This window comes from Scardinius erythrophthalmus (assembly GCF_964197995.2).
Source record: "Scardinius erythrophthalmus genome assembly, chromosome: 10".
Taxonomy (NCBI): domain Eukaryota; kingdom Metazoa; phylum Chordata; class Actinopteri; order Cypriniformes; family Leuciscidae; genus Scardinius; species Scardinius erythrophthalmus.
In genome coordinates, this window is record NC_138230.1 from 23,671,984 (window position 1) to 23,689,317 (window position 17,334).

Sequence of the window (17,334 nt, forward strand, 5' to 3'; positions counted from 1 at the left end):
CTTAAGCCTATCGAGCGAGGCCTGAGATGACATAAGGCCAATGAGGGCGCTTTGCGCCCTCCTCGTCACTTCCCGCCGAAACGGGCGTGGCTTACCTCTATAAAAGGAGCTCGAGAAGGCTGATTCACTTGATTTTGATCGCCGAAGCGAACCAGAGTGAACCGTACGCACGGCAGAGAACGCAGTACTCGTTCCCTCTTCTAGAGAGAACCGAGGTTACGTTAGTAACCGAGTACGTTCTCTTACGAGAGTCCTCTCGTACTGCGTTTTATCAAAACGCTACGGGAACCCCTTGCAAAACGCCGTGCGTGCTGGGATAAAAACACTGATCACCGGAAGCTATTTCAGGCATACAGTGCATAATCACCAGATTGACTCACACAGAGTCAGGGAATAAGGGTGGGAGCCTTAATTCCCTATACTGTAGCGTCGTAGAATAGAGATGTCCACAGACGCAAGTATAACATCGCATAGACAGGGTAGGGAACCTGAACTAATGTGGGAAATGTGGGTCTTACACAGTTCTGCCCAAAATAGTCGGTAGCGCATTGCGCATGGGTTTCAGCGGTCTGACCAGACGGCTGAACAGGTTACACCGACAAAAGCTTAGCCTGTAAGGCGGGAACCTCTAGGTTATAAAACCTGATAAATGTAGACGGAGAGGCCCAGCCCGCCGCCGTACATATATCCTGTAGGGAAATCCCGCTGGACCAAGCCCACGAAGAAGCAACGCTTCTCGTAGAGTGCGCTCTGACTCCCAACGGGCATGGAATGCCCTTGGCAGTATAAGCCAGCGCTATGGCGTCAACTATCCATCTGGATAGACTTTGTTTCGAAACAGCCATTCCTTTGGAACGTCCGCTGAACGATACAAAGAGCTGCTCTGTCTGTCTGAAGACAGCAGAGCGGGACATATAAGCTCTTAAAGCCCTAACAGGGCAAAGAAAACTCGAGTCCCCTTCCTCACTCGATGCCAGCAGGGCAGCCAGGGAAATGACCTGAGCCCGAAAAGGCGGGTTGAGGGATTTCGGCACATAGCCGTGCTTAGGTTTGAGTATGACTTTAGAGTCATTAGGACCAAACTCCAAGCACGCCAGGCTCACAGAGAGCGCGTGCAGGTCGCGAGTGATGGTATTCACGACTCCCTCTGCGAGACCAACGGGTATCCGTTGAGCGCCCACACATGAAGGGACCACAGTTCCGGGTGTGGGTGCCAAATCGAGCCCCCGGCCTGCGAGAGGAGATCTCTCCTCAACGGCAGTGGCCATGGAGCGATATCTGCCAACTGCATCAGAACTGGGAACCATGTCTGGTTCTCCCAGAACGGAGCTACAAGCAGCACTGGGCATTTTGTTTTCCTGACCCGTTCCAACACCTGTGGCAGGAGGGAGACGGGGGGAAAAGCGTATAACGGGCAGCGCGGCCACCTTCGGGACAGCGCGCTGTCGGTCTTTGAAAAGAACGCGGGGCAGTGCGCGTTTTCGTGGGACGCGAAAAGGTCCACCTCCGCTCTGTCGAATCTCTCCCACAACAGCCGGACTGTTTGTGGGTGTAGAGACCATTCGCCCGGGGGAACATTGTTCCTGGACAGTCTGTCTGGGCCCACATTCTGAAGCCCAGGTACATGCACTGCTCTCAGCGAGCGTAAGTTGTGCTGAGCCCATAATAGGAGGCGTTTCGCCAGCCTGTACAGGGATATGGATTTCAGACCGCCCTGGCAATTTATGTAGGACACCACAGCCATGTTGTCCGAACGGACTATGACGTGTTCGTCCTTGATGTGGGGACAAAAACGCGTCATCGCGTTGTGCACTGCCAGCATTTCTAGGCAGTTTATGTGTTGGAGCTTTTCTCGTTCCGACCACAGGCCGAAGAACGCTCTGCCCTCGAGCAGCGCTCCCCATCCCGAGGTGGATGCGTCTGTCGACACCATCCTCACTCTCGAGGAAGTCCCCAGGCTTACACCTGATCGGTACCAGTCGTCCGCCGTCCAAGGCGCCAGGGCTGAAACACAGCTCTGATCGACCTTGAGGCGTAATCGACCGGTCGCCCACGCTCTGCGCGGTACTCGCGCTTTCAACCAGAACTGCAGCGGGCGCATGCGGAGCAAGCGCAGCCGGAGAACTGACGATGCTGAGGCCATGAGACCCAGCATCCTTTGAAACTTCCTGAGCGGGGTGACAGCGCCGCGGCGGAAAGATCTCGCCGCGCGCTGAATGATCAACACGCGCTGTGGTGACAGCCGCGCTGTCATAGACTGTGAGTCCAGAACGACGCCCAGAAACAAAATTGTTTGACTGGGGTTCAATGAACTCTTTGTCCAGTTGACTGTGATACCAAGATTCTCGAGGTGATCGAGTAAAATGGTTCTGTGCTCCACGAGCTGTGATCGTGATTGAGCTAGGATCAACCAGTCGTCCAAATAGTTCAGCACTCGCATGCCTCTGAGTCTGAGAGGAGCGAGCGCTGCGTCCATGCATTTCGTAAATGTACGAGGTGCCAGGGACAAGCCGAATGGCAGGACTGTATACTGGTATGTCTGACCCTCGAAGGCGAATCTCAAGTATCGCCTGTGATGTGACGCTATCTGTATTTGAAAATACGCGTCCTTCAGATCTATCGACATGAACCAGTCTTCTCGGCGAACATGCGCGAGAATTTTGCTGGTTGTGAGCATTTTGAAACTGCGTTTCACTAATACTCTGTTCAGCCGTCTTAGATCCAGTATGGGTCTGATACCGCCGTCCTTTTTGGGGACTAGAAAGTATCTGCTGTATAGCCCCCCTTCGCTTAGAGCTAGGGGTACACGCTCTATCGCCCCTTTGCTTATCAGTTTTGATATTTCGGCTCGAAGTAGGTGAGCTACTTCCAACGAAACCGTAGTTTCGACGCGCGCTATGAAGCGGGGAGGGCGTCGACAAAACTGTAGCGAGAAGCCTCTCTTTATAATGCCTAGCACCCAGTCCGAAACCCCTGGAAACGCTGCCCATGCTTCTGCATGGCTGGCTAGGGGCTGGATACGGAGCGCGCTCTGATCGCCGTGCGACAGAGCCGCTTCGGGGGATACAAACATAGGCGTTATGCCTGTGGCATTTGAGGCGGGGCGCGCGCTTAATACAGCGGGCGAAACGCTCGTCCTCGACCTTACTACAGTGCTTAGCTGAGTGAGGGAGGACTGAGAAAGTCTCATAGGACCCATGTGAGCGAGTTGATGTGGGCTGGGAGCGGGCACATTTACTGCTTTGGGCGCGGCGTCTGCCTGAGCAGAGCGCGCGCTCACAGTTCTCGTTTTTACAGAGAGCCTGTGATCTGTTAGACATAGTGTTCGTGGGCACTGGGAAGTGAGCACTCTCACTATGCTGGAAGCGCAACCGACCTGAGTCGGTTTTATGTGCGCGGGCCCTAAGTGTAGGGCTGTGCTTGTGTGTAGTGATGGGCACTGAGGAGTGGGCATCGAGACTACATTTATAGCACCATCGGTTGTGGCCGGGACACCAGAAAATACACTCTTTTTGAGATTTATCTGGGTAGCCGTGAGAACAGCTTTTGTGTGCAGGCAAGCGGGCAGCAGTGCGGACTTGCTCTCTGCAGAAAACGCTGGAACAGTCGCAAATCTTGGGACTGAAACAGCGGGGCGCTTGGGTGAGAGGCCGGCCGCAACGGGACTCACACACCTGCGCTTTCCTAGGCTTGCTAGGACTTCTTCGGGACTTCCGGTTTTACCACAATCCTCGATCGCGGCCCGCGCGAAGAGGGGCGCCGGGCGCTGGACCGAGAGCGGGGCCTCGAGCTGTGCTGTTGTGGCTGCTGCGAAGAGGCGGCCGAAGGTGGGGGCTGAGGCTGAGAGCTCCGCGGAGTCCGTTTGTCACGACCCGCTGCAGAACCGGAGCGCTTCGGCAGGAAGTGCTTGAAGGCTTGAGACGCTTTCTGGGCCTCGGTAAATCTCTCCACGAACTCGGAGAGAGAAGAACCAAAAAGGCCAGCGGAGGACAGCGGGGCATCGAGAAACGCGGTGCGCTCGGAATCGGCCATCTCCGTGAGCGTCAGCCATAAGTGCCTCTCAGCGACAGTGGCGGAAGCCATACACCGTCCCATGGCTTGTGCGGCGGCTTTAGTAGCTCAGAGCGTGAGATCTGAAGCGCTCCTTAAGTCCGTGATGCAGATAGCGTCAGGTCCCATCTCGTCCAGCTTACGGAGGAAGATCACCCTGGTAAATCTGCAGCGTAGCCATGGTGTGTAGCGATGACGCGGCCTGCCCAGCGGCGGAGAAAATTCGCGCGAGCAGCGTCGACGTCATGCGGCAGGCTATCGAAAGCAACACCGGTTTAGTCCGCCGTCCAGCAGAGGGCGGGCAAAGGTGGGTCGCTATCGCCTGTTCCACCGGCGGAAGAGAGAGGTAGCCTCGGTCTTTGGCATTATCCAGAGAGGAAAATGCGGGTGACACAGATGAGCGCGTCCGCGCAGAGTAGGGCGCGTTCCAGGCCTTCGCAACTTCTTCATGCAACTCAGGAAGAAAAGGAGCGGGCTTAGATTCCGGAGAAGTGCGCTCACCAGGGAGGAAGCTACCATCCAGCCGGGTTCGAGAGGGGGGCTCCGGGGCAGACCACTCGAGGCCGAGGCTCGCCGCGGCCAGCGCGAGTACTCGCATGAGCTCCGTCTCGATGTTGGCTCTCGTTGAGGGCTTGCGGGCAGGAGGCGCGAGATCCTCAGAGCTCGCCCCAATCCTCGCTGCCTGAAGCTAGCAGAGAGCAGGAATCCTCCCCCGACGCGGCCTCTGAAACGACTTCCTCTGATGAAGCGGCGGCAGACTGCGGGCGCTGAGCATCAGGAAGTGATTCGAGAGAGGCCGGTGAAGCTGGCGGGCGAACCGGCGAGCTTGGTCGGGCTGGAGCGGGTTCCGGGACCCGCTGCGAGCGGCGCTTTTTACGGCGCGGCATCGCGGCGGTGAATGCAGGCTTAGAGAAGGATGCCAGGCGAGTCCTCAGAGTCACCATCGGCAAAAGCTCGCAGTGAGGGCAGCCGCCGTCAGCGAGCGCGAGCGCTGCATGGTCCTCACCCAGGCAGGAGACACAGATGACGTGCTTGTCTCCCTCGGTGAGTGGGGCTCGGCACGAGCCGCAGGAAGGCATCTTTGAAAAGACGCAGCTCTTTTAGGGGTGAGTGTTGCAGCGAACACACACACACACACACACAGAAAAGCAATAGTAATAAAGGATATAGGCGTCGGAAAGCGCAGCAGGTACGGCTGTAGAAGGCGGCGTTGGCCAGCGGCTTCGAGGGCTCGTCCCGCTGAAGTGCTTGCTTCAAACGATGCTGCTTCCGTGATCCAGCGACGCGTGCGCTTCGCTGAAGAGATTAAAATCAAGTGAATCAGCCTTCTCGAGCTCCTTTTATAGAGGTAAGCCACGCCCGTTTCGGCGGGAAGTGGCGAGGAGGGCGCGAAGCGCCCTCATTGGCCTGATGTCATCTCAGGCCTCGCTCGATAGACTTAAGCAGTTGCCGCAGAGCAGCCAATGAGCGAGCAAGCCGTCTCGCCATAGCTGACTGCTGCTGCCGCAACGCGTTTTACATATATGAAAATTAAAGGATAATTTTTTGCTTCAGTGTTTCGTGAAAAGAGACTTTTCCCGTAGCGTTTTGATAAAACGCAGTACGAGAAGACTCTCGTAAGAGAACTAATTTGCTCACTGCATTAATATGAAGCTGATGATGGTAAATTTATGTGAACACAGATCAAGGCCATTGGACAGACGGAGTTAAACTCCAGTAATCCAGAGGAAGTCCTGCAGCTCGCAGCACAAAAAAGAAAGAAGAAATTCCTACAGGCCATGGCTAAACTCTACTTTTAAATTCAATCCAAAATATAAAAAAAAATCTTTATACTGAAAAATCACAATCAATTTCAAATAAATATGGCTAAGCTTTTCCTAAATAAGTTGTCTCCTACATTTATATACAAATACACAGAGGTGTATGTTTTTTTTTTCCTGTGGTCAAATACTTTATATCCCATTTTGTGTTTTTAACAATCCAATGCACAGTTTAATGCCTTTTGTAAAGGAGAAATTGGTATATGTAAACCGATTACATTGTATAAGCAAATTAACAGAATTCTGTATAAGTAACAATATTAGTTAAGCACTAGACTCACCAGCATGCAGCAAGGTTATTTTCATAAATAAAAAAACTGAAAGACTAAAACTATTGGTCAAAAAACATTTTCGTAAACTGAAATAAAATAGAAATTTCAACATGAAAAACTAAAACTAAACGAAACTAACAACAGTTACTGAAAAACTAAATAATAATTAGCAAAAATAAATAATCGTTTTTCCAATTCCACTGCGCTACTTTATTTTTCAATGTATGACCATGGCGCTTGAGTCTCGTGTCTTTTGCAGCATCCCGTGCATGACACGACGCTCTTAAAACGCGGCAGTCAAGTTAAAATAAGTTCAACTTTTAAAAGACGCGTATCTAGACCTTGTGCCTTTTCCCCATTTCGCGTCTTTTTTCTGTTTTTGGAACGATGCAATAGACAAAAAGCGTGGATCAATACAAGAATAATGTTTGAAAGGATTAATTATAGAAATAACCTTAAAGAATAATCATACGCATATATTTTTCATTTTCTTATACACCACATTTAAAAAGATTTCATTTTGAATATGAATGAGTATGAAAGAATAATTTTTACTTTGTAGTTGCATTTGTTTGGTTTTTTGTTCATCCTCAATTTTTTTTTTTTTTTTTATTAAGAGGTTTTCACAAACTGCAAACATTAAACATTAAAAGGCTGAAATTAAATGTCTTTAACTGGGAAGTGTTCTGTTAACTCTGCTAAACTAATAACTAAAACTAAAACTGAAACTAAATATATAAAAACTAAATAGAAATGTGTTCACAAAATAAAAACTAAACTGAAACTAACAAAACCATTAATGAAACTAACTAAAACTAAACTGAAATATATAGGAAATTTGAAAATGATAATAAAATAAAAACTAATTTAAAAACTATAATAACCTTGGCATGCAGAGGTCTACGTGTCTGAATATTATGTCTGTCCGTAGACGGCACTTGACAATTTCTTTTAACTCTGAGCTCTCTGTTGAAATTTGCTATATAGTGTTCTGTATGCACCATATGCCTCCATCTGAAATCAAACACTGAGTTGGTACTTATTTTTAAAAAGTAATTACTTCTCGACCGCTGAAAAAGTACATTCTATATAGTATGAGTATTGAGTATAATCTAAGCCATGTTGCCCTTATCACATGACCTACCACCATTCACAAATCCTCTCCAGTGGCCTCATGGGATAGTAAAGTGTCCATCGAATGCACACCTCAGAATCTCACCGGAAAAAAGTAGTTCATCCGGGTACTTTTTGCCTACTCTTTTGTGAGTACTGTTAACTCGGATACACTTTTGTGACATACGTTTTGTGGCATAGATTTTTCATCTAGTATATAGTAATATAGTTAATAGAGGTATGCGATTTCGGATGTGTAGATAAAATTGTTACTACTATTTGGTGATGTGCATCACTGCCATGGTTAAATTATGCATATAAACAGCAGGGTTTAAGAAGTTTAGCTTAACTACCCCACCTCTAAGCACTAAACCGTTTAACTTAAAAGTAAACATGACATGATACTTCCATGTCTGGTGTGACCAGTAAATTACCAGATTACCAGTAAATAATCATTTGAAAAATAAATCAGTTAAATATGAAATGTCAATGATATTTGTCCAAAATTAGTCATCAAAATTACAACCCCAAATCAGAAAAAGTTGGGACACTGTACAAATTGTGAGTAAAAAAGGAATGGAATAATTTACAAATCTCATAAACTTATATTTTATTCACAATAGAATATAGATAACATATCAAATGTTGAAAGTGAGACATTTTGAAATGTCATGCCAAATATTGGCTCATTTTGGATTTCATGAGAGCTACACATTCCAAAGAAGTTGGGACAGGTAGCAATAAGAGGCCGGAAAAGTTAAATGTACATATAAGGCAGAGGTGTCAAAAGTATTCACATTCATTACTCAAGTAGAAGTATACATACTAGGGTTTAAAAAGACTTCTGTAAAAGTTGAAGTATCAACTCAAGCTTTTTACTCAAGTAAAAGTATAAAAGTATTGGTTTCAAAACTACTTAAAGTATAAAAGTAAAAGTAATGCAAGGAAAAAAATGCAATACGTAAATTAATTAATTCTGTAATGTTACAAATAACTAATAAAGACATGGTGGCAGTATAACAGAGACTTAACTTTACTCCGCTCATAGTGCAATGCAATAGTGCAATACTGTCTTGTTCCTTGCTTTTTGAAGAGGCCAAACACATGTCTACATCTTTCATTAAAGGGATACAGTTCACCCCAAAATGAAAATCATTTACTCACCCTCAAACTGTTTCAATCCTGTATGAATTTCTTTCTTCTGATGAACACAAAAGAATATATTTTGAAGAATGTCGATAATCAGACAGTGGATGGACCCCATTGACTTCCGTAGTAGGAAAAAAAAAATACTATGGAAGTCAATAGCTACCATCAACAGTCTGGTTATCGACATTCTTCAAAATATCTTCTTTTGTGTTTAGCAGAAGAAAGAAACTGGTTTGAAACAACTCGAGAGTGAGTAGCCTAAATGATGACAGAACTTTCATTTTTAACTAAGTGAACTAATCATTTAACAGAAATGAACTGTTGGCATATGTTTCACATCAATTCTGTCCAGTTTGTCCTGTTGGACACGACACACAGCAATACTGTCAAGTGTCACTTGTGACCTCTGAGCCATGTTTTCAGTGTCCTAAGAGCACTGAAACTTCTTTCAGTCCAGCTGATGAGACTGGGATGATTTGATCAACAGGCCTCTCATTTCAACAAGACCAGCCTTCAACAGACCAAGCAATGTCATTTTTTCATGTTTAATGGGGACTTTCCATAGACATAATGATTTTTATACTGTAAGCAAACTGTGTATTCTACCCCCCATAGACTAACCTTACCTATCACAGAAAACTGTCTGCATTTGTACATTTTCAAAAAACAAAAGTCTGATTTATAAGCTGTTTTCTGAAGAAGAAAAAAAAATCCCCAAAAGGACAAGGATTTCGGATATTGACATCTTGTGGGGATATTTTGACCCTATAATGTAGAGTTGCACACACACACATATACACACACACTCTCTTTCTCTCTCTCGCTCTCACACACGCACACAACACTCACACTCTCTCTCTCTCTCGTTCACACACACACACACACACACACACACACACACACACAACACTCACACTCTCTCGCTCTCTCTCTCACACACACACACAACACTCTCGCTCTCTCTCTCTCTCACTCACTCACTCACTCACTCACACACACACACACACACACACACACACACACACACACACACACACACACACTAACGTTTATGTTAGTGTTATGTTACGATTGTCATTATATTGTAAAAACGTCTGTCCCCAAATCAATATTTGACGCGATTTGCCCCGTATTCTTGAGCACAGAACTGTTGATTTCTCCCTCGCTTACCGCATCTGGTTTTCTTAGGACTCAGAGGAGTTTTGGCGCTTCGCACAACCAAATGTGACTACAGCCTCTCACAAGTTAGAAAGAAAACACAAAGCCAATCAGTTTAGCGATGTGTGTTCAGGAGGCGGGACTCAGATCTAAACCGTTTGTGTAATTGGCCAATTTTTTTTTAACGACGACAATACATACAACCGGCACATCCGGGAACTTAACTGTCAATTTCGTAACCGCCCCTTTTTAGGGGAAAACAAGCCAGACTTCCCATAGACTTCAATACAAAATAGCGGCACAAAACAACGTCCGTACACAGCCGGCAGACGTGTATAACTTCAGAAATCACTTAGATGAAATATGTCGAGTAATTATGTCCACCCTGCCTTCCATGGAGCGTGAACGATACATTTATAAACTTAATTTGGGCAACTTAAAAACATATCCCGTTTCATTCTACCAGGTTAAATTGGTCTAACAACAAATTGGTCACCAGGTAGCCAGTGAATGATTTTACTACGGTTTTAAGAAGTAAACATCTTTAAATGTATAATAGTGTGTCTTTATATTTAGAGTAGCTACTGAGTGCACTTTTCTGTCCAGCCATACAACTAGCCTGATTTAGCTTTCGATAGCATCATCCGTAATTCATGATATTTCCATAACAGCAAGATATTGATGATGATGGCAGGCAGAGATGGGCATAAATACATGGAAATGTATTTAAAATAAAATAAAAAAATACAAAATACTGTGTGGAAAAAAATAATTAAATACAAATACATAATAGGGGTAGCCTACTGTGTGAAAAAAAATGTTTAAATACAAATGACATGTTTGTAAGGGTTAGTACACGTCCTCAATCCGTTACTGTGTATGGCGCTAGCCGGATTGTTTTCCCCTAAAAGTGCGCGTGAACCTTTTCAGAGACGTTCTATGACGCTACGCCGGTTGTATGTATAGAGCATAGACTGTGGCAGAGCCATATAGAGAGAGAGTTGCGACAACTCCATTGACAACAATGGAACGCTTTTTTTACAGCAATGGCGGCTCGTAGAGCCTCTCAATAGTTCCCGGAAGTAACAACAGAGCGGTAGAACAGACCGTTTGTGATGCACTTTTAAAAGGTAAGACGTTTAAAGAATAAGATTGTATATTATCAGTACATCTGAATCAAATAAACTTGTGTTTTAAAGCATGCTAGTTGATTCCGAAGCACTTCCTGGAACTATCTGAGGTCTACGCGAATCACGTGACAACGAAGCATTTTGAACTTCCGTTGTCGCAACTCTCTCTCTCTATGGCTCTGGACTGTGGTATAGAGACAGAGCGCATTTAGGCCACGCCCACACCCAGGGGGAAAACAAACCAACCGTCCCCATTGACTTTGCATTGCGAGAGGCTGCCTCCTTGTCATTTCTTGCTTCTAACAAGAGACAGAAAAATGCCTAAAAGCTGCTGTGTGACAAGGTGTACAGCAAACAAGCTAAGGAACCCAGAAATAAGTTTTCATAAGCTGTCGACCCCAAAAAACGAGTGTTTAGGACATAAAAGTGGATACAGGCAGTTGAGACAGAGCGTCACGTGTCTCATTACTCTGAGAACTAACGTATGCCCGCTGGAGGAGACCGTAATCGGCAACACAGGATAGTTTATCTTACAGAAATATAATATATAAAACAGACATTTGGATATTTGACTCACCAGTGACCAAATGTTTAACTTACTGCACACGTAGTGTATTTTTAGTGCATACTGAGTGTCAGGATCCCACAATTTACCCATTTGTTCCAGCCTGTATCCACTTTTATGTCCTCAAACGCTCGTTTTTTGGGGTCGACAGATTATGAAAACTTATTTCTGGGTTCGTTAGCTTGTTTGCTGTACACCTTGTCACACATCAGCTTTTAGGCATTTTTCTGTCTTTTGTTAGAAGCAAGAAATGACAAGGAGGCAGCCTCTCGCAATGCAAAGTCAATGGAGACGGTTGGTTTGTTTTCCCCCTGGGTGGGCGTGGTCTTCAGATTATGACGCGTTGCGCTCTGTCTCTATACGGATGAAAACAAGCCGAAATGAACTAGGAGTAACGAGGCTATTTTTAAAATGTAAGGAGTAGAAAGTACAGATAATTGCGTAAAAAATGTAAGGAGTAGAAGTAAAAAGTCATCTGAAAAATAATTACTCCAGTAAAGTATAGATACCCAAAATTTCTACTTAAGTAATGTAACGAAGTATTTGTACTTCGTTACTTGACACCTCTGATATAAGGAACAGCTGGAGGACCAATTTGCAACTTATTAGGTCAATTGGCAACATGATTGGGTATAAAAAGAGCCTCTCAGAGTGGCAGTGTCTCTCAGAAGTCAAGATGGGCAGAGGATCACCAATTCTCCCAATGCTGCGGCGAAAAATAGTGGAGCAATATCAGAAAGGAGTTTCTCAGAGAAAAATTCCACAGAGTTTGAAGTTATCATCATCTACAGTGCATAATATCATCCAAAGATTCAGAGAATCTGGAACAATCTCTGCGCGTAAGGGTCAAGGCCGGAAAACCATACTGGATGCCCGTGATCTTCAGGCACTTAGACGGCACTGCATCACATACAGGAATGCTACTGTAATGGAAATCACAACATGGGCTCAGGAATACTTCCAGAAAACATTGTCGGTGAACACAATCCACCGTGCCATTCGCCGTTGCCAGCTAAAACTCTATAGGTCAAAAAATAAGCCATATCTAAACAGGATCCAGAAGTGCAGGCGTTTTCTCTGGGCCAAGGCTTATTAAAAATGGACTGTGGCAAAGTGGAAAACTGTTCTGTGGTCAGACGAATCAAAATTTGAAGTTCTTTTTGGAAAACTGGGATGCCATGTCATCCGGACTAAAGAGGACAAGGACAACCCAAGTTGTTATCAGCGCTCAGTTCAGAAGCCTGCATCTCTGATGGTATGGGGTTGCATGAGTGTGTGTGGCATGGGTAGCTTACACATCTGGAAAGGCACCGTCAATGCTGAAAGGTATATCCAAGTTCTAGAACAACATATGCTCCCATCCAGACTTCGTCTCTTAGGGAAGACCTTGCATCAATTACAATATCATGGGTGCGTAGAAGGATCCGGGTACTGAAATGGCCAGTCTGCAGTCCAGATCTTTCACCCATAGAAAACATTTCGTGCATCATAAAGAGGAAGATGCAGCAAAGAAGACCTAAGACAGTTGAGCAACTAGAAGCCTGTATTAGACAAGAATGGGACAACATTCCTATTCCTAAACTTGAGCAACTTGTCTCCTCAGTCCCCAGATGTTTGCAGACTGTTATAAAAAGAAGAGGGGATGCCACACAGTGGGAAACATGGCATTGTCCCAACTTTTTTGAGATGTGCTGATGCCATGAAATTTAAAATCAACTTATTTTTCCCTTAAAATTATACATTTTCTCAGTTTAAACATTTGATATGTCATCTATGTTGTATTTTGAATAAAATATTGAAATTTGAAACTTCCACATCATTGCATTCTGTTTTTATTCACAATTTGTACAGTGTCCCAACTTTTTCTGATTTGGTGTTGTAGATACATTTTTTTTTTTGTATAATCACTAAACTATATAGCATTTTCATTACATTATTTTCAGTTCTTTAGCTATTAATCCATCTTTTGACATTTTTATTGATTAAGTTGATTTATTGATTTTTCAATGATTATTGTGTCCTTATATTAAAAGACAGAGAACACAAAGATTAACTTCATGTCATGCTGGATTAACGAGGAAGCAAAAGCAGGTGCAGTCAACTCTTTATTAGAGACAAGGTTTAACAGAGGTAACAAACAACACTGGTGGGTGGGCAGCGCAGGGACCTCGATGGCCAAACACAGAGAGAAGAGCTGGTGCAGGGTGATGTGATGATGAAGATGATGAATCCGACGTGAACACGAACTGGAACAGGTAACAGGAAACTCGTACAACACCACACGATCACAGACGAGGAACACCAGACATCTAGACATCGACAACGATCTGACAGTGGAGAAAAGAAACCGGTGAGTATAAATAGGCTATGGAGATGAGTTGCAGCTGGCGCCGAGCTGATTAGAGATTGAATGAATGAATGAATGATTGTTTGGGCCAAGCCCAACCCACGCGACACAGACACACACACAAATAACAAAGGCACGAGACAAGAAGGAAACAATGCATCTGAAAACCGTGACAGTACCCTCCCTCCTAGGAACGCCTCCTGGCGTCCCCAGACTCCCTTACCTGTCGATTGTAATCATCGATAAGGGAGTGATCCAGAATGTCTCTTGTAGGAACCCAACTTCTCTCCTCCGCACCGTAACCTTCCCAGTCCACCAAGTACTGGACTCCGCGTCCCCTCCGCCTAGAGTCCAGAATACGATTTACCGAATAAGTAGGTTCCCCATCTACGAGACGCGGCGGGGGAGGAACCGGAACTGGCGGGTTAATCGCTGATCGAAACACAGGCTTAATCTTGGATACATGGAAGGCGGGGTGAATTCTCCTGTACGCGGGAGGAAGGTTGAGGCGGACTGCCACCGGACTAATGATCTTGGTGACAGAAAACGGGCCAATAAATTTGGGTGCGAGCTTATTCGATACGGAGCGGAGAGGAATATTCTTAGTAGAAAGCCACACCTTTTGACCAACGACGTATACGGGAGGCTTCGACCGGTGGCGATCGGCTTTAGCCTTGGTGCGCGACCTCACCTGGAGTAGAGTCTCACGGGCTCTAGTCCAGGTGCGGTGACACCTCTGGACAAAGGCGTGTGCAGAGGGAACCGCGACTTCGGACTCCAGACTGGGAAAAATAGGTGGCTGGTAACCTACACTACACTCAAACGGAGAAAGACCCGTGGATGACACTGGTAATGTATTGTGGGCGTACTCCACCATAGACAGTTGTTGACTCCAGGAAGAAGGATTCTTGGATACCAAACACCGCAACATTCTCTCCAGATCCTGGTTGGCTCTCTCGGTTTGACCATTGCTCTGGGGATGAAACCCTGAGGACAGACTAACAGTCGCGCCCAGTAGTTTACAAAACTCTCTCCAAAATTTGGACACAAATTGGGGTCCCCTGTCGGAAACCATGTCAATCGGAAGGCCATGTAAACGAAAGACGTGATCCACGACAGCCACCGCTGTCTCCTTGGCTGAGGGTAATTTGGGCAAGGGAATAAAGTGAGTCGCCTTCGAGAACCGGTCCACCACGGTCAAAACTACCGTGTTGCCCTGGGAGGGTGGGAGGGCGGTAACAAAATCTAGCGCGATGTGGGACCAGGGTCTCGAAGGGACAGGCAGCGGTTGAAGTAACCCATCTGGGGGTCGATTGGAAGACTTACCAATGGCACAAACCGAGCAAGCCAAAACAAAACTGTGAATGTCCCGGGCCATGAGAGGCCACCAGAATCGTTGTTTAACCAGAAAACTAGTACGAGTCACTCCTGGATGACAGGCTATGTTGGTACAATGTCCCCACTGAATAACGTCTGACCGAAATCCCTCCGGCACAAACAAACGGTTCGGTGGGCAACCGACCGGGGGCGTTACCCCTTCTAAGGCCTTCTTGACCTTCGACTCGACCTCCCATGTGAGTGTGGAGACAAATAGGGTCTCGGGTAAAATGCACTCGGGAGTAACCAGGCGTTCGGAGCAATCAAAAATGCGAGATAAGGAATCGGGTTTGATGTTTTTAGAACCCGGGCGGTACGATAGAGTAAAATAAAAACGACCGAAAAAAAGTGCCCACCGAGCCTGCCTGGAGTTCAGTCTTTTAGCAGATCGAATGTATTCCAAATTCTTGTGATCGGTCCAGACGATAAAAGGTACCCCCGACCCTTCTAACCAGTGACGCCATTCCTCCAACGCCAACTTGACTGCCAACAACTCCCTATTACCAATGTCATAGTTACGTTCGGCAGAGGACAAACGATGAGATAAAAACGCGCAGGGATGCATCTTTTCGTCTGTGGAAGAACGTTGGGACAACACCGCACCTACCCCCACCTCTGACGCATCGACCTCCACCACGAACTGACGTGAAGAATCAGGGGCTATCAGAATGGGAGCCGAAACGAAGCGGCTCTTCAGTTTGGCAAACGCGGCTTCAGCCGCGTCTGACCACCTGAACGTAGTTCTGGGGGAGGTCAAGGCAGTCAGAGGTGCGGCTAGTTGGCTGAAATTACGAATGAAACGTCGGTAAAAGTTGGCGAATCCCAGAAACCTCTGCAGGGCCTTGCGAGAATCTGGGATTGGCCACTCCACCACAGCCTTAACCTTATCAGGGTCCATACGTACTCCCTCAGACGAAATGATGTACCCAAGAAATGGAACCGACTGTGCGTGGAACTCGCATTTCTCCGCCTTGACAAAAAGCCCATTCTCTAGCAACCTCTGAAGCACTCGTCGGACGTGCTGCACATGTTCCTGGAGAGAAGAAGAAAAAATCAATATGTCATCCAGGTAAACATATATGAACTGATCGACCATATCTCGCAGCACGTCATTGACGAGAGCCTGGAAGACTGCTGGGGAGTTGGACAACCCGAAGGGCATGACCAGGTATTCAAAGTGACCCCTGGGGGTGTTAAAAGCAGTCTTCCATTCATCCCCCTCCCTGATGCGGACCAAATGATAAGCATTACGTAAATCCAATTTCGTGAAAAGTGACGCTCCCTGCAACCTCTCGAAAGCTGAAGACATCAACGGCAAAGGATAAGTATTCTTTACCGTGATGTTGTTCAGCCCCCGGTAGTCAATACAAGGTCGCAGAGATCCATCCTTCTTCCCCACGAAAAAGAACCCCGCCCCCGCCGGAGAAGAGGAAGGGCGAATGAACCTCGTTGCTAGAGAATCAGAAATATATTTCTCCATGGCCTCCCTTTCTGGAGCAGAAAGTGAATATAACTTGCCCTTAGGCGGAGATTTACCTGGTAATAAATCTATGGCACAGTCGTAGGGACGATGCGGAGGTAGAGAAGCAGCTCGAGACTTACTGAACACTTCCCTCAGGTCGTGGTACTCCGCGGGCACGTTAGACAAATCCACTGCTTCCTCCTGTAACACAGACATAGGAACAGACGAACAGGCAGACAAAAGACAGGACTCATGACACTCAGTGCTCCACTCCGTGATGGATTTACGGAGCCAGTCCACCTTGGGATTATGTCTTGTTAACCAGGGATGTCCGAGTACTATGGGTGCAAGAGGTGAATCCATGATGTAAAATGACAGAGTCTCTGAGTGGTTACCAGACGTGATGAGGGTGATGGGACCAGTGGAGAGTGAAATCATAGGAAGTTCTTGACCATTTAGAGCGTGAACAGAAATGTCTTGAGGAAGTGACTGAAGGGGGATCTGGAGGTTATGTGCAAGAGTGTAGTCCATAAAATTACCTTCCGCCCCGGAGTCCAATAGTGCATGACAGTCGTGTTGAAGTGTTGACCATCTTAGTCTTACCGGGAGGAGAGTAGATGTCGATGAGGTCTTCTCGGCGGAGATCCCACCCGATAGTAGCCTCACTGTTACTATCGGGCGTGGCCTTTTACCGGACACGTGATGGAAAAATGTCCCGCTCCGCCGCAGTAAAGGCAAAGGCCACGGGACCTCCGCCTTTCCTTCTCCTCCCGGGAAAGCCGAGCTCGCCCTACCTGCATGGGCTCGGGATCGTGGGTAGGGCTGACCGCGTCCATGCCGCTGGACCGCAGACTCTCTGTAGCTCCAAACGAACGACCGGAAAGGGCATGT

The 17,334-nt window shown here is 46.6% G+C and overlaps 1 protein-coding gene across 1 annotated transcript in view; it reads left to right on the plus strand.

Moving 5' to 3' along the window:
• Window positions 1-5,929, plus strand: part of ints8 (integrator complex subunit 8) — a 52,022-nt gene extending 46,093 nt beyond the window's left edge. Inside the window, exon 28 of the mRNA XM_081375837.1 lies at window positions 5,733-5,929. Coding sequence (XP_081231963.1) covers window positions 5,733-5,849 — 117 coding nt within the window. The 3' untranslated portion in view covers window positions 5,850-5,929. The remainder of the gene's footprint in view (window positions 1-5,732) is intronic.
• Window positions 5,930-17,334: the final 11,405 nt, after the last annotated feature.